The 26,745-nt window shown below is 40.3% G+C and overlaps 3 protein-coding genes across 6 annotated transcripts in view; 2 read left to right on the top strand and 1 right to left on the bottom strand.

Moving 5' to 3' along the window:
• Positions 1-138: 138 nt before the first annotated feature.
• STAMBPL1 (STAM binding protein like 1) lies at positions 139-23,643 on the bottom strand. Of its 3 annotated transcripts, XM_062606815.1 has the most exons (12): positions 23,493-23,574; positions 15,077-15,197; positions 12,610-12,797; positions 10,995-11,212; positions 9,540-9,615; positions 7,469-7,564; positions 5,801-6,155; positions 5,095-5,219; positions 4,064-4,201; positions 3,309-3,421; positions 1,664-1,763; positions 139-470 (listed from the first exon to the last, which is right to left on the bottom strand). In XM_062606815.1, exons 3-12 carry the CDS (start codon positions 12,691-12,693, stop codon positions 414-416), a joined length of 1,362 nt encoding a protein of 453 aa, XP_062462799.1. In that variant the 5' UTR covers positions 12,694-12,797; positions 15,077-15,197; positions 23,493-23,574; the 3' UTR covers positions 139-413. The 3 variants fall into 3 exon arrangements, with proteins under 3 accessions (XP_062462799.1, XP_062462798.1, XP_062462800.1); XM_062606814.1 differs by lacking the exon at positions 15,077-15,197 and having other exon boundaries at positions 23,493-23,643; XM_062606816.1 differs by lacking the exons at positions 15,077-15,197; positions 23,493-23,574 and adding an exon at positions 13,851-14,017.
• LOC134157615 (dapper homolog 3-like) overlaps positions 22,796-26,745 on the top strand; it is a 20,621-nt gene continuing 16,671 nt past the window's right edge. Inside the window, exons 1-2 of the mRNA XM_062606731.1 lie at positions 22,796-22,800; positions 23,307-24,067. Coding sequence (XP_062462715.1) covers positions 22,796-22,800; positions 23,307-24,018 — 717 coding nt within the window. The 3' untranslated portion in view covers positions 24,019-24,067. The remainder of the gene's footprint in view (positions 22,801-23,306; positions 24,068-26,745) is intronic.
• ANKRD22 (ankyrin repeat domain 22) overlaps positions 24,092-26,745 on the top strand; it is a 34,278-nt gene continuing 31,624 nt past the window's right edge. The window contains exon 1 of one of the 2 annotated variants that reach the window (XM_062606836.1): positions 24,092-24,191. In XM_062606836.1, coding sequence (XP_062462820.1) covers positions 24,123-24,191 — 69 coding nt within the window. In that variant the 5' untranslated portion in view covers positions 24,092-24,122. Of the gene's footprint in view, positions 24,192-24,287; positions 24,509-26,745 lie in introns of those variants that run through there. The other variant, XM_062606838.1, reaches the window with a different exon arrangement.

The raw sequence follows: 26,745 nt of genomic DNA, 5'->3' as shown, positions 1-26,745 counted from the left end.
TATTATATTTGTCTCTACTACATACAATGCAAAGACTCTGAAGCAGTGAAGAGATACAAGTAGCTAGAGGTCACAAAAAGCCAACCACTGTTAAAAATCTCTAGTTCTCAGAAAGCAATTAATGCCAACATGTGACAGAAGAAACATTATTTATTTCAACACAGTTACTGTTGTTTGAAGTTATTTTTATTGTGGTTTATAGGTGAGATGTTTCCAGATTCAGAGGTAATGCCGCTGAAATCCATCTTGAAGGAGCAACAAAATAACTCTGAAACAGGCTAGAGCAATAAATATCAAACCATTCAATCTAAAATGTATAAATATAAAATTCATTTCTGAAAATGTAGGAAAAACAGGGATCCATTTTTCTGTTTTGGCCATTTGTACAGTAACATAGTGATTGTCCATCTGTATCACCTCAGATCCAGCACAATGATCTTTATGTCTTTCCCAACCACATGGGAACATGGCTGCAGAAGAAGTCAAACCATTAGTCACAAAAATAATTTTCAGTAAAGCAGCATAAGAGGGCTATGGTTTCTTTTTCATTTTCTGAGCCTGCTTAATACTATGCCTATCTATCCAGCCTTGACTCTACCTGTCACTGTGCCTGTTGACAGGCAAACCCGACCATCACAGGTATAGAATGCTCAATAAAGCAAGGACTACAACATCCAATCAGAAATAAATTTCTAAAGATAATATTGTTCAGGGTTTAGCCTGTGAAACAGATTATAGTTCTGTGCGATCGTTTAGGTATCACAGCGTGGGATACCTCAAATGGAGAAGGAAGGTGGTGTGTGCTGCATTAGAAAAGGTGATGGGGGACAGCAGCAAGGAATATGTGAGCACTGTTGTTCTCCTGCAGTGTTTTCAGATGTGTCTGCCCATGTAGTGGATTTTTTTTTAAGCATTTAGGACTAGATTGTGTCTTTAGAGGCTGTGATCTCACTGGTTTTGTTGGAATATCCATGTGTTTTAGGGGTTGTACTTGAAAAGATATTTGTGTTCAATATACAATACCAGCAGTGGGTCTCATGTTTATAAATCAGCTCAAATGGGCAGTAATTTCATTAATGAACTAAGTCTGTAAAGGGTCACTGAAAAGAGCCCATTTGGAAAAAGAAGTTGTATATTTTTTCAGAGTTGGATGACCTTCTCGTTATCCCTACAGTCAATGATAAAATAAGAGAACAACCCCAATTTCTCCTCCTTTTGAGGAGTAATATTGATATTCTGAGAGTCCTTCAACAAAGAAATAATTTCCAATGTTTTTCAGCATTACTTCTCTGTATCTGATCATTTTTATTTGAGCTATATGAGATGTTTTGCATATGAAGTGGGAGAATGAGTTTTCTTAAGAAAGAAAGTCTTCATTATTCAACAGTGAAAATTGTTTTCTTCTGGATGACAGTGCCATTTCTGATCATTCTAACCATACTATAGATATAGCATACTATGCTAATTAAAACATTAAAAGATATGGTAGTTACTGACAAGCCAGTGGAAAATTATGGGCAATGAAGGAATTATGGGTAACAAATTATTAACATGGAGGAAAAACTATAAAGAAATCTAACCTGAAACACATACGGTTTCTGCTTGCAGCAGAACGATGGGCAAGAATTTGAATAGTCAAAACCATGCTGGATTATATACTTACATTAAATAACCTAAGGTCCTTTGTATGTGGATGGAAACCTTTCTTTTTACAAGCAGAAACTTCTAGCATGCCAGCATTAGTGAGTCTGAAGATGCCGGTGCTGGAAAGCAAAAGATGAAATTCCTGTTACATACTGCTCCCATAATACACGTTCAAGGTTTCACATGCAAATTGCTTAGCTTAACAGAAGGACAACAGAGGGGTACTCAATGACCTTTGGTACACAGGAGCCAAGGCTGAGTTGGATACATAAAAGTATTTGAAATCAGGAGGAGTTGTATTCATGACATGATAAGGGGAAGGGAAGACTGAAAAAAAGAAATTACAGTACTGGAGCTATTCCCATTAGGCATGTTAGGCTGCTAAGGGCTGAGGCTAGTTCACGCAGAAAGATAGAAACCAGAAACTTAGGTGCTCTGGATTGCATTTCACTCACTGAACTGTAGAGGGACAACTTTAAAATAGAGCAGCATTTCAGCTAGCTGTGTAAATGACTGGTGAGAGTACATGTCCTCACCACTCTCGGGTAATTAAGCAACACACAGTACTACAAAATGCACTGCTGCATACGTATGACCTAAAACTGAGTGTTGACTAAAATGTCAGAAACCACATCCTTCTGAAAAGAGCTGCTAGCTTCAGGACAGAACCTGACTGACAAATCTTACAGATACTAGTAACAGGTTCCATTTGGTTAGAGAGTATCAGCATAAACTTGGAAAGAAGTTTGGAAGGCCAGAGTTTTGAAAAGGTATGCAGGTGTACTCTAGGTTACAAGGCCTAGTGCATTTGTCACTCAACCTGTATTTAGAGCTGTGCTACCTGAATGGCTCATATAGGAAACTAGGCAAGCAGAATGGGATTCACAGAAGTCATCTACAAAAGTGGAAGGCCAGAAAGGAAGGCTGAAGCAACACACCATCTAAAAAATTGAGTTAGCCCTGGGGTCTTGAAGTGCCAAGCACTCCAAAAGAGAATCATGGAATTGTTGAGGATGGAAGGAACCTCTACAGAACCTCAACACCCGGCTTCAGCAGAATCACCTTGAACAGGTTACCCAGGACCATGTCCTGGTTTTGAGTATCTACAGGGATGTAGACTTCACACCCTCTCTGGGCAAGCTGTTCCATTATAAACCTTCATATTAATACTTACATATTTTCATTTATTTTCCAGAAACTTATTGTTTGTATTTTATGAAGTACAAAAATAGGACTTTATAAAAAATGTGATCTTTACTCTTCTACTCCCCAAACTGCATTTTCCAGCTCATCCTAGAGAAATATGTCTAACCCCTCTACTTCCTTCATCAGACAGAATGAAGCTAGGTCTGTGGTAGGGCACTGACACTGAGGTCTCCAGAAGAACAGCTCCTCTCACTACCACTTGACTGAGCAGGGTATGAAAACAAATAAAATTTAAAACCTTGGGCTGGGAAAGGAGGAGGAGGAGAGAGAAGCCATAAACAATACCGTGCATAGAGACTAATTGGAATGCAAGTCTAAGCAATCTAAAGAAAGCAAACTCACAATACAGTATTCCTGCCCTTCATCCCAGATGACATGTGCTGTTTGCACTTGATCAGATTTTGCAATAAAGAGCAGGGGAAAATATCTAAATATTACTTAGAAAAATTGGAACTCACTCATTATGCTTTGGAGAACAAACAATTGCAATGGCCTCTGGCAACATTAGCTGATAAGAACAATGAGTATGAAGATCAACACTGGATAAGAATGCTGTTTGTGTTGGATGTGTCTACAAAAAAAAAAGGAAAACTCAACATCATGAAATACTTCTTACCAATCAAGGTTGATATACATTCAAGAAGGAACAATAATTTGTAAGAAGTGAAAGCATCCGTACTTCCCCACATTGGTTTCTTAAGTTTCTGTAAACCAGATTCTACATTGTTAGAGTGGCTTTTCAGTACGAGATTTATGGTGGCATATTCACAACCGGATGCACAAGCAATTTTCTGATCATGGAGAAAAGAGGTGGAATGAAGAAGCACAAGACAAAGGCAAATAACTCGACTATCCAAAATCCCCAAGAGTGAAATTAATATAAAATTTAAACAACACGATACTTCCCTCCCCTCCCCTTTTGAATACAGTAGAAAATAAATGGCATTAGAAAGTAATAAAATACCCCTAGGTCAACATAAACAGAAGTTGTACTGGCAAATGCAGGCCCATTGTGTTATCAGGATAACTCAACTGCATTAAGAAACACTTATCTGTGGAGAATATTACTGCTCATTTACATGCCAACAATGAGAATTAAGTAAGCAAATTAATCTGGATTATTCCAGTTCTTCAGTTTATTGTTTCCAAGGTTTTTTTCCACATAGTATGCAGAGCCGATATAGAAAAGCTGGAATCTATGAGTCATACGTACATGGATCCAACCCAAAGTGAGGAGATCATACTGATCCTGAATACCAAATAACTCTTCCACATTCTCCATGTCACAGTAGTCTGGTCCTGCAGATTGCTTTGGCACTATTACATGGGTGATAGTAAATTCATTATGTGTCTGTAAAACAAACATTGACTGTTTGAAAAAATGAACTAATAAATAAATGCTAAATCAGGATCTGAAAGATGTCAGCCTATCAGCTAAACCAAAGCAGTATAGCTCTGCTGATTCCAGTGCAGCTATACTGACTTACTGCACCTGAAAACATGCTTTAACATTTTATCATGAAAACATACAGAGTAGTAGTAGTAACAACACGAGATTGTTGTATTGCAGGGTTCTCAGAGATGACTGTGAAAAGGTTGTCCTTTAAAATAACATGAAAAAAGAAGTTTGAGAATACTATTATTATTTTCTGTGACACTTATCACTACTCTTGCTATTCTTTCTCTTTACACGATTCAAATACACCTGCACATCATCTTTAATATTCTATATATGCCAGCATCATCCATGGCATGCTTCCTTGATCTAAAAGGACATTAATTGTTATCTAGGTCAAAGGAAAATCAAAACAAAATAAAACAAACAAACCCAGCTTGAAAATCAGATGTAGTACAGCTTGATGGGGGGAGGGATTTTCTTTTTTGTTGTGCTGTTATGAATTTGATGACTCCTGTAGATTTTAACAGTCTTTATATTTCATTGTCCTGCAACTAAACCTCACTTACCTTACATGAATGCCAGAGAAAGTACTAGAAAAAGCCTGTATTGTACAGTGCATACAGCTGAAAAACTTGCTACCTTTTGTAACAGCAATGTACTTTGATCAGATGTTTCCCCAGTCAGGCAAGCCTACACTGCTGAAGTGACCACTCAATTTATAATATGAAATTAGTTACACTAAAGACTAATTGTTTAGATCTGCTTTTGTTCTGAAGTCAAGACATTACAGGAAAATACACACTATCAAATGTCTTCCCCAAATAAATGTGAGGGTTAAACTGTACCAGTTTTCCACAGAGAATTCCACATGTCTCTATTCCTCTTAATGTATTTGCCTCTGATAACAGCAGAAATTTGTGACAGAGGTCCCTGGGCAAAATGACGCCTCTGAGTGCTTCTGCCAATTGAGCTGACAAAAAAGAAAGTAAAAAAGAGAGAGAGAAAAAGGCATTTGCAGCTTACACAGTGAAGTTCCTTAAAATAAGGAAATATACAAAGTTACAAGAAATTAGTAAAAGCGAAAGAATTATAATCCCAAATCACAGATTTCTAATGAGACGAAATCTATAGCACGATCACTTCACCCTAAATTGAGGTCACCAGCCCATAAAATAAGCCCACTACCCTGCTCCTGAGGTGACAGTGAGCTGATACCATCCCTGGCCAGGGCTTATCAGGTTGAAGCACTGCAGGTTCTGCTTTTCTTGAAGTCCGTGGCAAGATTTGGAGTTCATTACACAGGAACACTAAGGCTCAGTCCCCAGATCCATCTATTGGTACTCAAATGGAAAATGTGAAACTGTGCAACTAATCTCCTCTCTTAAAATGAAGGAACTATATGGAACTGCTGTGTGTACATGAACCGGTTCATGCTTATTTCACTATGGACATCCTCACGGTGAATATATATGTAGGCATATGCAATATGTGGGCTGTTATGAATGGCAAAGAGGCAGATAAAAAAAATTAAAGAAAAATCTCTGCACTTACTCTGAACAGCACTTAAAGTAGCTGCTGGCTTTAAGACCCGGTTTACTGGAGGTGAATGTCCAGCGCAGCCAGATTTGCTGCTTCCCTCTTTTTTTTGAAGCAGTGCGGTAGATAGGGATCTGTTGTCTGGTACAGAAATACAAGATAGCGTACTTCCATCTACCTGTTCAGACATAACCATGTTCTCTTTGATTTTCTGATCTCGAGCTAGTTCTTGCTTCTTAAGTTGATCCTCAAAGAATTGAAACTGTTCTGATTCAAGCTGCTGTTGCCTCATATGCGCGATTCGTTTCTTCTCTGCCTCTATTAGCTTTTGATGCTCTAGTTTCTTCAGAAATTCAGTTCTACGTTTGTTCTGAAACATATGAAAACCAGTGACATTCTCAAAACACTAAAAAAAGCTACAAAAAAATGAAGGGAAAGAAGCAATCTAATTGTTTAATAAAACCACCAAATCCTGTCATTAAAAATGAAGTCTTTTGAAATTTGCTGAACTGGCAAATACAACTATATCCCCAAATGCAGTAGGATATGGAAAGAAATATAGAGAGTAAGGAATTACTAACATGAAGTTTCCAATCTGCATATGTGTGCTGCGTGCTGTTTTGTTTTTTTCTTCAGCAGCTATAACACTGGCCTCATTTGCCATATATAAAGTCATCAGAACAAGACTTTTCGGAACAGTGATGGTAAAGAGACTAGACAGAAGAGTAAGCCCTTGCATTTTTTTAATGCAATAAGAGATCTATGAACACATGAGTTTTCTGGGTAGATTTCATAATCCATTTTGTTATCTGTTTTGTTGCTTGTTGCTGCTGTTTGGATAAGTTGCTATTTGGAAAAATTTCTTCTGCTACTTTCTTTCCTCAGCTTTCCCTGGATTGCTTAATCTGGTTTTGGTGCATAGCCTCCCCAGCCTTAGACACATTAGGTGGCTTCTCCACCCTGGCCTATGTGCACTTGTTCCCAGGCCACCTGCTGTTCCACAAACTGCAAGGGAAGCTTTGGGTTTCGACAGCCCTTCCTCCTCCCCAGTATAGGAGAACTTCAAGCATCTTCAGAAGCAAATGAAAAAAAAAAAAACAACCCACAGAAAAGCCATTTCTTAAGTGTCGTGAACAAAACAGAGCAGGAAAGAAAGCCTCAAGCCGCTCAGTGACAGGAATATGGAGTCAATTTTAAGGGAAGGAAAGAAAAAGGTGTTTTTTCCCAGATACTCTTTCCAAGACGAGCTTTTAAAACTATAGACCCTGTTCTCAGTGACTTCAATACACAAGACACATGTATTTCCAGTTATTTAAAGACTAAATCAGGTTCAATTCAAACTTGAACTTATTAGGAGCTAAGGGACTTTTTCCATATACTCATACAGATGTATTAACAGTACCCTTCTTACAAAACAGAACCAGAATGCAGCCCAAGATCTATTTAGATACTTGTAGACAGTTATTAAGTACCACAGCACATTTATTTCCAAGCACACATTTGCATTATTTATTTTCAAATGACCAACTGGTTAGATTCTGAGAAGTGAGAAGTCATTTTAAGCAGCCTGTGAAATGATTAGGTTCTTGTAGAACTGGCATTTTACTGCTTCGTTTTTAAGACGTTTTATATGACAGGAAAAAATTCATACCGACAGTGATTTAAGAAGCATATAAAACTTACTTGATTTTGCATGTATTCTTGATATTCTAGGTTGTATTTTTTTAAAAGATCTCTCTTCAATTCATCTGTCCGTGGAAATGCAACCTCCTTCAATTTCTTTGGGGTGGGATGAGGAAGAAAGAGAGATAAGTTTATTTTCTGCTTTTTAAAAGAACCACCTGGAAAAATAAACTCAGCTGTAATACAGATCTTAAAATTACAAAATAGCAAAAACCAAAAAAAAGGTACTGATCTTCTCCCAGGAAAGAAAGGAACTAATTCATCATATTATGAAACTTCTGTAGTACACTGATTTCAATAAAGCTATATGTCAGTGAAAGATGTGACATGACTACTACTTATCCCAATGCAAGATTAATCCTTCTTTTCTAGATTGCTATCTGTTATCTCTGTTTTCTTTAATAACTGTGTGATGACTAACATTTTGTTGTAGGTGTAATTTATTAAAGAAGCCAAGTCAAACTTTCAGGTAGGATCATCACAGTTTTCTCTGGGACTCCATGGACAGAAATATGTCTAAATATAGCTATTTCCAGGTGGAGAAAAAAAAATGTTTATTTGCAGAGACAGCAAGTAGCTTCCCGTGACACCCCTGTTTGTAAAACAAAAACAATGCCCCATGTTTTCTACTGATGCAGAGGCTACTACAAAATAATTTAGAGGCTGTAGGGAAAAGAGGGAAAGAGACCATTTGCTTAATCCTACTGAGTGCCCTACTGTGTGAGACAGGTCAAAAATTTGACATGAAGCATTTTGGCTTTTGTGAGAGACTGAACTGAAACCAGACTCCACTCTCCATTGTCTCAAAAACTGGTATGAGAAACTGTCCATTATCTGAGAGATGGGTGGGAGAAGCTGAGACAATACTCCTCCATTCATTACCTCAAGGACTGGTGTGAGGAATTGCTGCGCATTATCTCAAGGATAGCTGACAGACATACCCAGTTGAAAAGCTGGCTGAAAGGCCAGTGAAACTGGTCCACCAGGAATGTGCAGTAGGCGACATTAAGAACAGAGGTACTTAGCCCACCTCATAATGAATGGGGAAAAAGCTAATCACACACCTCCAAAGACTACTATGGGCCCCTGGGGACACAGTCCTCTGATGCCAGCAACAGAACCCGGAGGACTCCCATTACCAAGGACAGTGACTATGAACCCTCAGGACACCACTGGGTCCATGGTGGTGGCCATCTCTCTGAGCTATGAATGAATTTCTATCTTTTTTTCTGATCTGTCCTATCGCTATCTTTTTTATAGTCATTTCCTTTTTTATAATAATTGTCTTTTAATAATAAACGAACTGACAGATTTTGTTACGTGCCCTGGCTTGTGTCTTAGTTTCACTCTGGGGTTCACGAATGAAATATTTCCGTCACTGGGGTTTTCCCCAGTCGGACCCTGACAGCTTTGAATATAACACCACTGAGCTTTAACTGTAGGGAAAGGATGCAAATATGGCAGCATCAAGCAAGGGGCACTTATGCTTATTCTAACAATTCTCACTGGGCAATTCCAGATAGTTTAAGCTCAGAATAAGACTGTATTTGAAATTCTCTTTTAGAAATTAAAAAAAAAGAGAAGGTAAAACTACTTCATACACAAGTGGAGGAAAAAATCTGGTATGAAGTAACTACATATTTGGTAATAAAGCAAGCAAAAATATACTTTGATTATTTAGCAGGGTAAACAAATACTGCACAGACACCAGTAATACCCACACATCTCTCTTTTCCTGTTTGCAATAGTCAGTTTGGACCATTATCTACTCATGTAACTAGGACCAGAATCAAACCCAAGTACTGTTGAGTTAATATATAGACTTTCAGAAATAGATGTACCTGGGTTTCCAACAATCTACTAACTTCTTCATAGAGTATTCTTGTTCACTTTGTAGATGGATAATGTGATTTCCAATAATGATCAGGTGATTAAACCAAAAAAAGGACATGAATCATTAGTGAAAAGAGGTGTGGTGGCTGCCATGGGGTATGTGTGAACTGGGAGTGCTGAGAAATAGGTAGAGATTCTGGGCAAACATTTCTTAAAGGCCAAGAAACCATAACCCTACCTTAATAATATCTTGTTTTTCTGGTACTGCACATTGGTGATAGTCTCGGTGATTGGGCAGCTTTTCTACAAACAACCTAGAAAATTAAAAGTGTGTGTTCACTTCAATAGCTAGAGGAACATTCACAAGAACTTTTATGTTGGCAGAAAAATCAGTTTCACATAACTGTTGAACGCTGAGTTCCAGTTGACTCAGAGCAGGTTTCTACACATTTGTTTAAACTAACATTTAAATGCTTGCATAGACTTGCATGGGACACACAGGGTAATGACAGGAGATTATTTTCTACATCTAAACATATTTCGGTTAGGTTAAAAAAGGGCTAACTAGCAGCCAGCACCTAAAAATAGCTCTCAAAATCACCATACACTTAGTCAGTGTTAATAAATCCTATTTCTCCAGTCTTTATCTATCCTGACTGGAAATGCCAAATCTTACATGGGAAGTCCAGGATGCAGAACAGACTGTCATTACAGCAGTTATTTTTACCAGACCAAGATGCACAGCTAACTGCAGTGTTCTGAACTTACCCTGGCATCTAAAGTATGGCGATACTCAGCTGCAAAGACTTTGGAATACACAGCTACTATCATTATTTCAGCAATTTGTATGATGTTCACCTCCAGACCCTCTTTTTATAGAGATACAGATGTTTAAAATTAAGTGGACTAAGAAAGAATTTGTCTAGTTTTCAAAGCATGAGGAAAATAAGGGAGGAGGAAAGAGGTATAACATTATAAAAATTTAAAAATACACATACAAAAAACCCCATTTCAGAAGTAAGAAAACCAAACGATACTATAACAAAACTATCTAGTTTTAAATCTGCCACTGATATATTTTTCAGCTGGTTATTTTGAGAGTTGCAAAGAAAGCTCTCCAGATTTGGTGGTTTGCATGGGAAAAATAATAATACAAAGAACATACGTTGTGGATTTTGTGTTTATTCATGTAAGCAGCAATACATTTTACTTAATCCTTTTAGGGAAGAAAACTAAAATGAGGCAAAAAGCCATTTTTTCATGTTTTTTAAGTGCTGTGCAATACTACCATCTTTAAGACCAGCAGAAGCTCATAGGGCGTAGCTACTAAAGGCTCAGAAATTTTATCTAACCATTGTTTTTTAAGCCATGCACTTTATTTTACCAACATGCTGACAGATACAGAATAACCTGTAGGAAGCAGTGCTCATAGTGTAGCCTGGTATAGTAAACTTAAACTTCTGTATATTAGGCTAGTTCACGTCTGGCAGTTAATAGATGGATAGGAGTAGTGTACTAACAGTGGAGACAAAATTACAACAAAGCCTCTAGTTAAAGATCTCCAGAGAACAAAGCTATTCTGCAAGAACACACTTAACATTTTTCCCCTGAGCTAAAGGTGTGCCCTGTTTTCACTGCAGCTCTTCAGTTTACTCAGAATTATAAGCTGTAAAGACTACAAACAGTTTCTTACGTTATGAACTTATTATAAAACACAAAAGCATTCTCCAGGTTTCCCTCCTCCATATATACTGATGCCATTCGCTCCATCTCTACTCCAGATCTAAAGTAACGACGCGGAGTGATATCTTCATTGATTGTGATATTGCTGCCAAGTTTGCTTAAGGCACGTACTCTCTCTTCTGGGGTCACAGAGATGTCTGTATGGTCAGGAATAGCTACCAGCTTTTTCTGAAAAAGAACAGAGAGTTTGGCAAACAGAACCAGATGTTATGTTTTGCTTTCAGTAAGTGATCTTATTCAAGAAACTCAAAGGAAATCATAGAATGACAGAATGGTTAGTGTTGTAAGGGATCTTAAAGGTCATTTAGTTCCAAGCCCCCTGCCACAGGCAGGGACATCTTCCACTACACCAGGTTGCTCAAAGCCCCATTCAACCTGGTCTTGAACACTGTCAGGGATGGGGCAGCCACATCCTCGCTGGGCAAAGCTTCTCCTGCTTTAGCCTATGTGAAGTATCACCGCCCTCACAGTAAAGAATTTCTTCCTAATTTCTGACCTAAATCTCCCCTCTTTCAGTTTAAAGCTATTTTCCCTCATCCTATCACTACTTGCCCTTGTAAAAAGTCCCTCTCCAGCTTTCCTGTAGGCCCCCTTTAGGTATTGGAAGACTGTTATAAGGTCTCCCCTGAGCCTTCTCTTCTCCAGGCAGAACAAGCACAGCTCTCTCAGCCTGTCTTCAAAGGATAGGTGCTCCAGCCCTCTGATCATCTTCGTGGCCCTCCTTGGGACCTGTTTCAACAGGTCCAAGTCCTTCTTTTGTTGGGGGCCCCAGAGCTGAGCATAGTAATCTTTAGCTTTTTTTTTCTCAAAGTAGGCATTGGTTTCACCACCAGGAAAACAGTTAAAACATTCCAACATGTTTCTTAATTGCAAATGAATAGTGATTGCAATCACAAATAAAAAGTGATCTTACCCCCTTCCCAAATCTTCAAATCAAAAAAAAAAAAAAAAAAAAGAGAAAATTAAGTAAATCTAAGGCAACACAAAATGTGTTCTCTTTAGAAACCTCCATGCATGAAATTCTACAGGATTCTGTCCTAAATTATTGTAATAATTTGATGGAGGACCTGAATACTCTGACTCCATCACACGACTGATGGGTATAGTTCCTAATAAAGAGCAGTCAGTTTCCCTGCTCAGTCAACAGTTCACTTCAAATGTTCATTTCCAGTTTCAAACAAGGCAGTTACAGCCCAAGAAGTTAGAACTAACACTACTGAAGAAGCACAGCTGTTTATTATAATAATTAACTTCCTCTTAAGTGGCTAAATAATTGGCAACTGCAAGTTGTTTCCTCTGATGAAAATTTTTCCTTTCTATTCAAAATGTTCATTTCAACTTCTTAAAAAACTGATCATTGAAGCAAGTTGAAAACCCATAAACCACATATATAGAAATAAAATATGTTGCAACAAAGCCATCAGGCAGAATGTGTGAGGAACTGGCAGTATGCAGGAAGCAACCCTTGTAGCTGACAGCCAACACTGCTAAGCATCTCTTTTGAATTGTTTCCTATTTGAAAGGGAGGGTGCTCAGCCATTAAAGCATTTCTTTGTAATACATACCAATGAGCTGACAGTAAATGATTGTTCCATATTGTTTTCTGTCTGCAAACCAAGGAGATTGCTCTTTTCCTCCAAAGTCTCCATCTGACTGCAAAGGGCAGTGGGAATCCAGCACTCAGTATTTGCAGCCAGCTGTCTCAGGGTTTATCAGCCCAAGGGAAACATAGATATATAATTGTGGTCATGTGCTGGAAAAAATAAGGCAAGTCATTCTGATTTAGTACTACATTCAAATGTCATGTAAGTTTTCATGCCTGCACCTACTCATAACCTCACTATCACAGTATTTGCATATTTAATAATAATCTAAAATTTACCAGGCATCTAGAATTTAAAATGGGAATGCATAGGGGATTACAGGACAGTTTGGACTAGCTGACTTGTTCTAATATTATAACATGTTCAAATCCACTGTAATAACAAGTTATATTTACAATTTTTACAGTAACTTAACACACCTCCCCAACTTTCAAGTGTTAAGTGAAAAGCTCAAAAGTTCAAAGACTATGTTTTGACAAACACAATTATAAACAGTGTGAATCTGGCATCTTTTTTTTCTGCTAAACCTGTAATTAAACTGAGCACAAACTCATACCAGTAAAGTAAAGCAGAGAAATACTTCAAGCACCATGTGTTCCTGACTTCAACAACACTCAAAATACAGTGAACTCTAGTGAGCTAACTGATATTAATTGCTCCCTGCACAGCTCTGAAGAGTGAAGACAAATATTTAGACATGTGGCCATCAGAAAAAAATTAATAAAAACCCAACTGTGAAAGGCAAATTAATTATTTAATTTACACTGGAAATATGAAAAAGAAGCTCTTAATGTGTTTCTTTTTTTCACTTATGTGCACTCAATCTAAACAGATTTGCTCCTGAATGTCAAAGGCACTTTATATGTTGCAATGAATATGAAATATGCTTTATGCTTTCATAAAAGCATAAAGAGTGGGTTCAGCAAAGATATTTTCTCAGCACATCTCTCTCTAGAGGCTAGAGGACTCTGGGTTAGAGAAAAACAACCCTAATGTGTTTTTAGCTGGCTGCGTTTCCCAAGTATTGATTTCTGTATTTGGGTCTTCCTTATTTTTTCAAAAAAAAACTAACAGTATCTATTAGATCAGTCATTAATTTTAACCATCAGTGCAAGTATTACAGGGGACATTGAATCCATTTCAGTAATAGACTTTCTTTGAAATAATCAGAATCATCCTATTTTACTTGTAAAAGCCCTTACTGGTATTCTCATGCTGCATTATTAAATCATTCTTCCTCCACTTTTCTGTACGACCTCCCAGTCTCAATAAATATATTCTTGCTTGACTTTATATCCATGTTTTCCACTTTCAGGATTTTTATTTTCATCATCAGGTATGTCACAGGTCTGTGAATTCAATTTCAAGACCTGCTTTTTTGAAATTAAGGTATTGAAATTAAGGTATTAAAAATCCTTGCACAGCTTGTGACAAAAAAATGGAACATGTCATATATGCCCAAGACATCAACATTAGTTGTGGTTGCAGTGCCAATAGAAACAGTTCTCTAAACAATTTAATTTTATATCATGGAGATCTGGTGTAAATGATCACCTTGGAGGAAGAGCCTATTCATTGCCTATTCATGAACTGTAGGAAGACCTCAGGGGATCACAGTAATGGTTATTTTTTTTTTTTGCTTTAGCCTATACAAGAAACCTACTGCCTTACGCCTAGTTCCACCTGAAACCCTTCTTCAACTGAGCCGCTGTAGGTGCGGTAGACTGTGAAAGGAGAGGGCTAAAAGCTTGCCCAGTGCAGAGCTCACATTAGCCTTCTGCCCCTGCAGAAGAGACCCTGCATTCATATGCTCTGTGTGTCTTGGGAATAACAATTACAAAAGGAGATCTAAAATAGCTGAATGGAAGGATGGGTTTGGTCTAGAGTACGCTCAAGTATGACAACTGCAAAATATTCTAGAATTGTATTTATATATTAAAAAAAAAAATGTTCAAAAGTAAAGAAGAAATGTATTTCTATTCAGTTCTCTATTTCAGTTAGCAGCTTTGGGGCAAGAAAACTGCTTTGACTTTCTCCAAAATCTAGTGAGGAAATAAACATTTAAGAGAATGCTCTTGAGATGCTTTCCAACGAAGGGCATGGGATATGGATCACATGCTTCATTCAGCTATTACTTCACCTGGACCTTTCAACCTTCCTGGTAGGCAAGGGGAAAAATGTTACTGCAACAAGTGGGAAACACAAAAGCCACTAATTGGTGGTTTGCTTTGGGCCTTTAATAAAGAAGCCTATGGTATCCTCCAGCCAAAATCTTTTTGGAACTGGCACAGGGAGACATCATGGAACTCTTAACCTGCAAAAATGTCTCATTTTGATTGACTTTAAGAATATAAAGTTATAAATGTGATTTCAGTGATTTTTTAAAACTAAAGAAGTATTAATAATAAGGAAAAACAAAGTGTAATACCAGGTATTTTAAAGAGGAGATGTCTGGTAACAGCAAAAAATCACACTTCCTTAAAGTTGTGTCAGAGTTTTGAAAGGATGAAGAAGCTCTGTCACAGTGCAGGAGCTTAGCAGAAGAATCACTGCAAATAAAAGAGGAAACTGACTGTTTAAATTTGGCTTCAGGAACACATTAAAACCCAGACACTGCAGATAAAGAATACATACTAGGATGAACTTGTATCACTTTTACAAAAATGCCAAATAAAAATCAAAGATATTAGCTGTTACAGGTGGCAGCATAATTAAAAAAAACCTAAAACTAAAAAGAACATGGGCTCTATTATGACTGCGCTGCAGACACACTGGCCAGAATTATAAACAATTAAAATGCAGAAAGTTAAGCTTTACTAAAAACACCACCACAGTCAGTTCCCCGGGATGCCTTTGTGCATAATGCTCCTCATGGCGCAGCTTCACAATCGCCTTCAGCTGGTTGAAGGCCATGACACTGCCAAGGGGCTCCTCTTACCCCCACCACACTTCTTTGTACTTCCTCTTTGTTGACTCCAGTGACTTCAAGACAAGTTGTAGCTGATCCAAATTAAAAACAAATAGAAATTTAAAATTAATTACTTCCATCTCAAACTCTGAAATGCAAGGGAGGAGGCAGAAACATGAAGCCAGCAAGCAGACTTGCCCATTTCTGAGGCAGTAATGTCCTAGATCAATACGAGCTGGCTTTGAAAATGCACCCTAAGAGCTTGTATAGTGCCTACAAGAATTGCCATTCTCTTTGTCTTTTGGAAAAACATTTACATTTCACTCTAAAAGAGCAAAATACCAAACCTCTCTGTGTAACTACAACTAATTATATTCAAACATACAAAATAATTAAGCTAACACAGTGAACTACACTCCAACCCTAACCACAGGCCATAAGAAACAACGCCAGCTTGGAGCTCTCTTAGTTTATTAGAGTGCCAAGTGTTCTAAATTCAAGGACTAAAGATGCATCTTTTTCTGCTTTACAGTTTTAGGTGCTCCAACTAACTTAGATGGACTTAGGTAATGCTGATTAAGAAGAAATGCCTGGACATTTAGCATGCAAATCAAGCTTTTTCTAATTATATCTTTTCTGACAGTTATTAAATGTAAGAATTTAACATCCTTTCAACAGTTAAGAAACCTTTCTCAATTTCACTGGTAATGGCACTCCTCAACAAATCCTCAAAGAACATTCCCTTTCCTATATGATCCATCTTCTTTTACTATGCGTTAATGCTTTGCAAAATCCAGCTAGATTAAATCAGATGCTTTCAGTTATAAGAAATAGAGCAAAGTGAGAAAATCAGCATTTTAAACGGCACTGAAAGTGGTTTTTTCTGTTCAGGCTAACAAGCACGGTACCAAGTACCAGAGAAGTGAGAATCAGAGAGAGAAATTTTAACTTAAAAGTATATGCAAATAGTAATGCATGAAGATAGAATATGTCTATCAAGACATATAGAGTACCTCAAGAGTCGGGTAGTAAGACAGAGGTGGCATGAAAAGATCTGGAGAATGCATACACAAACTCTCATGGTTTTCTGAGAGGTATAATGTCATAATTCATCACAAATTCCCCAACGCCCTCACAATTTGCTGCATGCTGGCATGTTTCAAACAGTTGTTAGGAAGGATGGATGTGGACAAATGAGCTTCTCTGCCTGTGCTTGGAGCCTGAGAGGCACGACCCTGCTAAGTTTTCAAGCTATATAACTATGCTCTGTGATAGCAAGATGTGGTACACATAGCTGCACAGCAAGGCTTATTAACTCAAGTGCAGTATGAACTGTTTATGTTACACATTCTGTGTTTGCAATGGCTTGCGTAAAGCCAGCTCACAGTTTGGGCAGAAAAAGCTTTTATCTGTCTTCATGCATTCCTATGATGGGCTTTGAAATGTCCCTTTATTATGACACATCCTTCACCAGCATAACCTATGTGAGTGGATTGTACCAGCAAAGACAGTGAAGCCAAGCAGGACCATGCTCTGCCGAAGGATGCTCACAGTGACTGGTAGTACCCCAGCACAAGCTGTGCTGCTCAAACTTGCTGGAGAAGACACAGTCAAAGAGGAGCTCAGAGTACCAGTACCTTCCAGAAACTAGCTGACTGTACAGCAAGAGGACTGAATTTCAAGTACTTATTATTATCTTGAGGCTGCTTTTCCATCTTCAGTTTTTCAGAAGACGTTTTCAAATATTGAGAGAGATTTTTATATTTATAAACAAGTAACTGCCAAATTTCAGTATTGAGTTACTCATTAATAGTTACTTTGAAACATTGTTATTAGTTACTTTGAAACTTTGTTTCCCCTTTGTAACATATTTTCAAATACCAAGGGAATTAGTTGTAACACACTGACTTCACCGCTGTTGGAAACATTTGTCAATATTTTGACTCTTGGTCTTACTAAAACACTGCATTAAAGACATCATGGGTAAAACTTTCCAAAGAACATTTTGATTCAAATCTTAGGTTCTGTTAAGAATAACAGGGACCTAGGGCATTAGCAATGACTTATTCTTTGCATATTTTTAAATAGTGGATTATTTTAGAAATATTCATCCTTTTGTTCTATATTTCCATGGAATGTAAAGCCCAGATGTGGTTCCCACCAAAAGCATTCACTTCAGTTCATACATAAGGATCCCAACCCTAATACTGAGAAATATTTGCTAATATACGAGATAAAATGTGGCATAGCTCTGCTTTTTATAAACTACTTGACAGCACTACTCTGCATTTAGCCCACTGTAAGAAAAAGGTTACTTCAGTATTGTCATGAGAAGTTAAAACAGTAAGAATCCATTTTTCTATGTGTGATGATTATAGAATCCTAGAATTTAGATGTGTCTCAAAATATAAAAGTGTCAGTCAGTGACTGACAGATAAAGGACTGTTTCAGGCCAATGTCTCCCATGATGCAGACACTTGTACTTCTGTACCTTGAAATGTTCAAGTCAATTTGGTGAAAAATAGGTTAAAAATGCAGGCACCAAACTCATTCAGCTCTTTTTGAAATGCCAGGCCATATACTGGCACAGCGCACGGGAATTTATACACACACTTGGTCTTCACATAAAATCTGCTAACAAACAGCCTAAATAGAAAATTGCCTTCTGCTGGTTCTCTCCAAAAGGAAACAGCATGTTCATCTGTCAACATGTTTCCTGAAACAACTGTTCACTGCTACAGCAAATGATTCAGCTAGTATAGCAAGTAGTCTCTTCTGGAAAAAACAACAAAGCATTGAATGTCATGGCAAAATCATTCTCTTGTGCAGAGAAACAAAAAAACCAAACAAAACCAACAGAATGGTTTTTCATTGCAAAGAAGCACCGCAAGGAGCTGCTTGCTGAGAACCCCACATCTTTCAATGGAGAAGTTGTTCTTCATAGTAAGAGCTACTAAACCTGCCTGTAGAAACGCCTGTCTCAGTAACAGTTCATAACACTGCCCCGTAGCTATACGACTCCATTTAAAAAACATAGCCAAGACCTCCTCCCAGGCTCTACTAATTCCCAGAGACAGATGCCAAGCTATACAATCATCTTTCTTAGAAGTGGGTCAAGATTGTATCCTCTTGTTCACCTACTGTGAAGGCCCAGACTCACCCATCTCCCAGCACGCTGCCCACAGGTCTCTCTGCAGATTGTGTCTGCAGCATGTCAACAATAGCATCTTCACCTGCTTTGGGTACTGAGAGGGAGAAATCAGGTGCAGAGGAGATCTTCCACGTGCAGATCTGACAAACCCAAGTCTTGCTTATATGGCTACGCCATGCAGTGCTGTATCTTGCCTCACAAAACTGAGCTGTATTTTCACCTACAGAAACTGTGGGTGACATAAGGGTCTATTTTTTTTATAGCTAAAAAGTTATACCAATTATCTGAACACTTTTATTGTTGCTGTACAAATATTTGGATTATTTCAGTTAGTTAATGTAGCCACTTGAATATCATTGACTGGCTGTTTTCTATGGACAGTTTTCCTTTTGGAACAGATACAAACATTACTGCATTAAGAAGCTACAGAAATAAAATTATATTGCTATTGGGTCAGCTGAGACTGATAAACCACTACAATATACAGATAACATCCAAAATGACACATGGAAGATCCTGTCTTTTACTTGCTACAGAGAATATGAGTGTAGAACCTACAGGCTTTTCCCATTGCTTCAGAGCACAGAGGAGACCTCTGACTCCACCTATTTTCTCATTTATTTTTTATGCAGACTGTTTTGAAGTCAAAATCTAGTATGTTTGTGCTGCTACAACATAACCCTATGCATCTGAGCTGTACCCATAGGTGATGGCTCTCTACCAGATTTATTAATATGCTCTGTCTACAAAGATATCAGTCACTTTTAAGAGAATATGCTAAAAACAGACTAGAATCACTGAACATTGAAACATTCATCTGTGAACTGCTGAAAGTTCTTTCTCTTGTGGTTTCTTGTATCAAAACAAAACACAGTCCCTCCCTGTCCCTTTTTTGTTAACACCATTCAGTTTCAGCAGAAAAGCATTTTTAGGATAATGGATAAAGTATCACTGATGTTAGAACGTCTTGGATTACAAGCAGTAGCCTTTTCAGCAGTCACTGAAATATACTTATGCAATATAGAACAGCATCTTGACAGTGACCCACTAAAAAGGTGTTCTAGACGTGACATAAACAGCGTCATTTTCCTTCCTTTAGGAAGTCCACAGCAATCCCGCATGAAAATTAGTGTACCAAGGCACAGTAAACCAGAAGAGGGCAGAAATAAAAGAAATAGCTGTTGTAACGTAATTTATCCTTTGATGATTTAGCTGAAATACTGAAAAAAAGATACCTGCAATACACAACATCACTGATAAAACTGACTTCCAAGATAAAGACCAGCAGCTGTGTTGCTAAGGGAAACAAATGAGAGGCTAAAATCAGCACAGAGGTCTGCAACGCTTCATAGACTTCCAAGAAATGTAGAAAGCATGATTTCACAGATTTTTCTACCTGTAACCCTATTTCCCCACAAAGACGAAGACCCTCCAGAATAAAAAAGGGTTAAGAAGCTTCCGGTTCTTCCTATAAAGGTAATGGTTCTTCTGGAAATATTTGCTACTTAATTTTATAACACTTTCATACTCTATAACCTCTAATAAGGATATTTGTTAATTGGGTCAATAACTGGCTGCAATAATACATTTCTTGTGCAATCTGTTGAAAATTCCTATTCTGCCTTACTTCCTTATGGTTCAAAATGCAGGCAACAAGAAAAGGAGAAGTAAAATTAATTGACATTTCTGACATAGAATCATAGAATGGTCTGGGTTGGAAGGGACATTAAAGATCATCTAGTTCCAGCCCCCTGGCCATGGGCAGGGACATCTTCCACTAGACCAGGTTGCTCAAAGCCCCCAAACAAATTCACATTCATCTGAAGTCTATTAAATTGTCTAGAAAGAATGAAGCTTGTGTTGTGGTCTCAAATCTACAAAAACTAATCTGGGGCATTAGTTCAATGGATTCTGACTATTTTGTACACTAATAGTTGAGTAAGCAAGGTGCAAGCAAAAAGCTAATAACTATGTTACCAAAGGATGGAATGTGGTCAACCAGTACAAATAACTACCAGTTAATCTGGCATGTTTCTGCAATATGATGCTTATAGTAAGATAACACAGTTAGTTGGTTTCATAATGAAGTCTCTGACCTCCTTCCCTGTCCTAGGTGATTCAGGATTTCTCATGCTATGAGCAGATGGGGGAAAAGGAATGTCAGGCTCTATGAGAAGAATACAGTGCACTTTAGACAAATTCCCCCCCCCCCCCCCCCCTTGGATAGTTATAATATTTCATCTCTTGTAATTTGCTAAGAGTGACAATGGTAAGCATGTGTTTTATAGCAGCACTGACTGTAACACAGTCAGCTCACAGGGCTGCTTGAAAGTTAGTTGAATTACCCAGAATGTCGAAGCTGAGCACAGGCTGGCCAACAGGCTATTTATCCCAGTGCAGCTTTGCACAGACTATTTTTGAGCTTATTGAAGAATTATTTGCTTATCACTTCAGGATGATTCCAGTGACCTTTGCAGCCTAGCCAAGCCCCATTCTGTATCAATGGAAAGACCTAGACATCTCTGAAGGCCTTTCAACAGTGGTTCAGAGATGCTAAAAGAGGAAGACGCTTTGCACATTGAGCCCCAGCTTCCCTAATGCAGTTCCATGTTGCACTGAACTGTGAGTCATCTAGAACTGCCAGTAGGAAATGGTAGTCAATGGGCTGTGTCTGAGCAGGTGCCTGACTCACAGCATTACCACAAGGTATCACCATCCATGTAAAACTGAAAATGCCGGATTTTTGTAACAGGGATGCCAATGCAACAACAGTATGAGGCCACTACACACGAATCATTCACGAAATTTATGAGCAAGATAATTTGATTTAATGGACCAATACTTCTATTTATAATGGAAACTATGGCCAGAAAATTTGTTTTCTGGCATGGCAATCTAAATCTTTAATATTTATTAAAACGATATAGACAAAGACTTTCACAGCAGCAAACTAAGTTTCAGAACACAAACTTGAAATGTAACCTTTGATACAGAAATAAAATCTCAGGAATTAGATAAGAAGAGAAAAAAAAAAATAGCCCCCTATGCATACAAGTCCAGCAGAGACCAAATATTTATTTTTATACAGCATGTGCTCTGTGTGTTCATGCATAAGTGACCTTGCCACTCCCTCAGCAGCTGAAGAGTTCATGATGCCCCTCACCTTGAGCTATACTTTTCCTCAGCTTGGTAATTAACTTCCAGGAAATGCCTGAAGGCCTGACCTTGAACATACTTCATACACATAAAAAAAAACACATGAGAAATGCCTCTGCTGTAACCCCACAGCAATATTAATAATACACATGACTGCAAGATTGATCAAGACACTGAACCCTGTTTTTAAACATTATACTACAAAACAACCCCCCTGCACTTACAGCCGTTTAAAATGCCATTAAAGAAATGTAAGCATGATTTTTTTCACCTACAGAATTATACAGGATTTGAGAGGAATGCTTCCTACGCTCTCCTGTGATCCATGAAATTCTGGGCTTGTCAATACTAGCACCTAAAGGTATAAATAAACATGCAATATACCAGGCAGAAATGCGTTTAGTATATCAGAAAATCCAGCTGTTAGAGTAATACAATACATTGCTTCTGCAACACCCATAACAACAAACCTGGACTCCCTTCTCCTAAGATTATTTAATGAAGTTCCGAGTCTGTATCCTATTTTCTAGGACCTGATGGTCTAAGGCAATTTATCAAATATATGCCAGCCACAGCTTTGGACAGTCAAGCTCTTCAGCCTGCAATAAGGAGAAAATCCGCTACTGTGAAGACAGAACTTTCTCAAGGCTGGCCTTTGCCAGAGGAATTAATTCCTTGGGAATGACAGTCCATCCAAGACTTCATAATCTCACCACTTTCTGTTCTCAGTAAAAGGTGGCTTTTTCCTGCCCATGATTTCTCAGACAAGCATTCAGAACCATTGGCATATTAAATAAAATAATTCCAAACCAAGAGGAATTCTTCCAGAAGCTACTTTTTGCCACCCTTCTGAAACAGGGCAGTGCATCCATGTGTGAGAGAAGCGAATTACGCTCTCAGAGCACTTGCACTCAGTCAGAGGTAGGTGCAAAATGAGGTACTCGAGCAGAAACAGCTTATGTGAGAGTTACTGATGCCCAGCGAACACTGTTTCTTCTCGAGTGTTTTATTTTTACATTCTTTCACTTTAAGTTTTGATGCTGATCTTTCACAAATATATGGAAATTACTTAAAAATAGAGTGCTGTTCTGAGTTTGCTTTCTCCCTGACACAGGATAACGTTCCGAGCTCTGCTCCCCACCACACTACCTATCATTACCTCTTTACGTGGGCGCAGTAAAACCCGCAGCTTTGCCCAGCGGGACTCGCTGCTTTCGCCTCCCGCACGAAGTGACACCGAGATGCCCCCGCCGCATCCCCGCACCATCCTCCTCTCCCCAGCACGCACATGCCCGAAGCTCCTCGCATACAAAGTTCCGCCCTGCCGGGAGGAGGGCAATTTCCAACAGGCCTCCCGGGATCGCGGCACCTGACACCGGGGCGGGGACCGGACGGGGTGATCACGCACCAGGGACATTCACCAAGGTAGCAGGGCTGATGGAGCTCGTACCGGCCACGGCTCACACCGCTCCCCGGCCCCGGAAGGGGCACGGCACGGCACGGCACAGCGCGGCGCCACCCCCTTCTCCCTCTGCCCGCAGGGACCATTGGCGCAAAGCAGCGGGATGGAAGCAGCGCTCCGCCAGCTGCCTGCCCCGCGCTTCCCCGGGAAAGGCGACGGCTGCTTACCGGATCTCGCATCCGTGTGAGCGGCTCCGGCGGCCGGTTCTGGAGACAAAGCGAGGGGCTCCCGCGGCCCTGCGGGGGGCCTAGGGGAGCGGGCAGGAGCGGCCGGGCGGCCCGGGCCTCCGCCGCCGGGACTCGGTGCCGTGGGCACGCCGCTCAGGACCGGGCAGGTGCCGGCGGCACGGCGGTGAGGAGCCGAGCGGAGCGCCCTGCGCCGCCGCAGCCGGCCCGGGTTACGGTGCGGGGCGAAGGGAGGAGCCTGCGCGGCGCCGGGGCGAGCGGCGTGGCCGCGGTCCGCTCTGCACCGCGGGGTCCCCAGCCGCCACAACCCAACGACCGCGGGCGCCGCCGCGTGCCCGGGGCTGCGGCTGCATCCCAACGACTGCCCGGGAGGGCGAGGGGAGCGCGAAGGCCCGTGCACATCCGCGGGTGTCCCAAGCACCTCACCCGCGCGCCTGTGTCGGCCCAGCCATTCCAGTCCATAGGTGCTAGGTACCGGGGCCAGCGTGCCGCACCTGAGCTAACCTGAACGCCAGTGCGGCTGACTGAGGGGGAACACAGCACTGTTGCTAAGGAAGGTATATGGGTGAGGAGGAGGAGGAGGAAGGTTTAAATGAAGCCGTGGTGGTCCGTATGGGGGTGTGGAACCGGGAGAGAGGAGTCGCTGGAGAGGAGGGGACTTTCTTCCCTAAGGCAGAGGAGGTAGGGGGGTTGCAGTAGGCTGCCAGCCGGGATTTCTGAGCAAGAATGCAGGGCAGGGCAGTGCAGTGCAGTGCAGTTTAGTGTAGTGCAGCGCAGCGCAGTGCAGTACTATAGGCTGGCCTTAAACTATGCTAGGAATGTCCAGTCAACATAGCAGTCAGCCCGTGATAACTTTGAATTATTTTTTGGTGGCCTTCTGCTAAACTTGCTCAGCAGATATTGATCGTGTTGTCTTTCCTGTAGCCCAGACCTGGACATAGAAGTCTAGGTGTGGTCTAAGATACTCATATTTAGATCACCCTACACTCCCAGGCATGGTAAGGGCATTCACCATCCTTTCTGTTGTGTGTGTGGCTGTTCTGGCTGCTTGGCATCCCAGCCTTGAAGTATCACTCTTGGTGCTGGTGGCTGTGATATGGGGCAACAGGTCTTGGTCCTGGCTTTAAGAACAGAAGGGACTGATTTGGGCAAGCAGTAAAAACACTGTTTGTTCAAACACCTTGTTACCTTGGGGTTTTCCTGCCACACTTGTAGTTCACTAAGTTTGGCTGAAAATATTATAAAATACAGGCTTTGGTCTATGCCATGGAGGGCTTTATCTGTGCTCACTGTAACTGTTGAGTTAACCGTATGCAGAAACAGAGGTGCAAGGGACACTAGCAGTGCTGCAAGGTTGTTTTCTGAGTGCTAACTGACTTGTAAGGAAGTGTAAGCGGTGGGTGTTTCTCTTGTCCAGACACTGCCCATTCCAGGACTGTGTTCCAGGGAGCAGTAAGAAGAAAGTGTTTGGTTGCAGAAAATTATGACAGTTAGAGAGGCTATCTGAAGACTATTTCGAAAACGCTGTCTTCCATTAGAGAATTTTGCAATCCTTTGTGAAACTCAGGTCAGAGGTGATGTTAGGTTGAACACCAGGCTAATTTAGGTGTTCAGTATGGAAGACACTACATCTTGTGCTCTTTCACAAGAAGTGTTGGTTACTGACCTGAATGATTCCCTGTAACCTTTTGCAGGTTGTTTCTGTATGTCCTGGTTTCATACAGGAATAGAGTTTTGGGGTTTTTCCTAGTAACTGGTGCAGTGCTGTGTTTTGGCTTTAGCCTGAGAGCAACACTGGTAACACACCGATGTTTCAGTTATTGTTCAGTAGCACTTACCCTGATCAAGAACTTTTCAGTCTCTCATGCTCTGCCAATGAGGAGGGGCACAAGAAGCCAGGAGGGAACAGAGACAGGGCACCTGACCCAAACTAGTCAAAGGGGTATTGCATACCACAGCACATCAAGACCAGTATATAAACTGGGGGGAGTTGGCTGGGAGCTGCTTATCACTGACTGGGGACAGGCTGAGCATTGGTCAGTGGGTGGAGAGCAATGGTATTGTGCACTACTTGTTAATTTTGTTGTTGTTGTTTGTTTTATTCCTTTTTGTATATATTTCCTTTTATTATTACTATTGTTGTTATATTTTACTTTGTTTCAATTATTAAACTGTTCTTATCTCAACACACGGGTTTTATTGGTTTTTGTGTTTCTCCTCCCCATCCTATTGCAGGGCGTGGGAGTGAGTAAGTGGCTGCATAGTACTTAGTTGCCAGATAGGCTTAAACCACAGCACTGTGGATGGTTCTTCTTCTATGGAACAGGAAGGCCCTCTAGAGAAGTTTGAACTTGATATCCTGGAGTATGCCTTGTTGGCTGCTTCCAAGCTGAGTAAGATTAATCTCAGACTTGTGTCCACATGATCAGATTTTGAAGAACTGCTAGCTCCTTCTTCATTCATCTCCCAGAAAGGGCAGTCCCCAGTTTCTGCTGGCTGCTTTTTTTCAGTTGGGCAGAGCCATGTTCACATAGAATCATAGAGTCACAGAATAGTTAGGATTGGAAAGGACCTTAAGATCAAGTTCCAACCCCCCTGCCATGGGCAGGGACACCTCACACTAAACCATCTCACCCAATGCTCTGTCCAACCTGGCCTTGAACACTGCCAGGGATGGAGCATTCACAACCTCCCTGGGCAACCCATTCCAGTGTCTCACCACCCTTACAGTAAAGAATTTCTTCCTTATATCCAATCTAAACTTCCCCTGTTTAAGTTTTAACCCGTTACCCCTTGTCCTATCGCTACAGTCTCTAATGAAGAGTCCCTCCCCAGCATCCCTATAGGCCCCCCTTCAGATACTGGAAAGCTGTTGTGAGGTCTCCCCGCAGCCTTCTCTTCTCCAGGCTGAACAGCCCCAACTTTCTCAGCCTGTCTTCATACAGGAGGTGCTCCAGTCCCCTGATCATCCTTGTGGCCCTTCTCTGGACTTGTTCCAACAGTTCCATGTCCTTTTTGTGTTGAGGATCACAGTATCACACAGTATCACAGTATGCTAGAGATTGGAAGGGACCTCGAAAGATCATCTAGTCCAATCCCCCTGCCGGAGCAGGAACACCTAGATAATGTTACACAGGAATGTGTCCAGGCGAGTTTTGAATGTCTCCAGGGAAGGAGACTCCACAACCTCCCCGGGCAGCCTGTTCCAGTGTTCCGTCACCCTCACTGAGAAGAA

The sequence above is a fragment of the Pezoporus occidentalis genome, unplaced genomic scaffold, assembly GCF_034315485.1.
Source record: "Pezoporus occidentalis ecotype Australia unplaced genomic scaffold, CSIRO_AGI_Poc_V1 ctg98, whole genome shotgun sequence".
NCBI classification, from domain to species: Eukaryota; Metazoa; Chordata; class Aves; order Psittaciformes; family Psittacidae; genus Pezoporus; species Pezoporus occidentalis.
Note: the sequence above shows the minus strand (reverse complement) of the source record. Positions and strands in the feature narration are given on the sequence as shown.

Bases quoted from the DNA above. Each gene is read 5' to 3' on its own strand.
- STAMBPL1 (XM_062606814.1), bottom strand. From the start codon at position 12,693: ATGGAGACTTTGGAGGAAAAGAGCAATCTCCTTGGTTTGCAGACAGAA. The intron at 9,616-10,994 runs GTAAGAAACTGT...TTAATTTTCTAG, and splicing joins TTTTATAATAAGTTCATAAC to GTTGTTTGTAGAAAAGCTGC. The intron at 6,156-7,468 runs GTAAGTTTTATA...CATATGTTTCAG, and splicing joins AAGAATACATGCAAAATCAA to AACAAACGTAGAACTGAATT.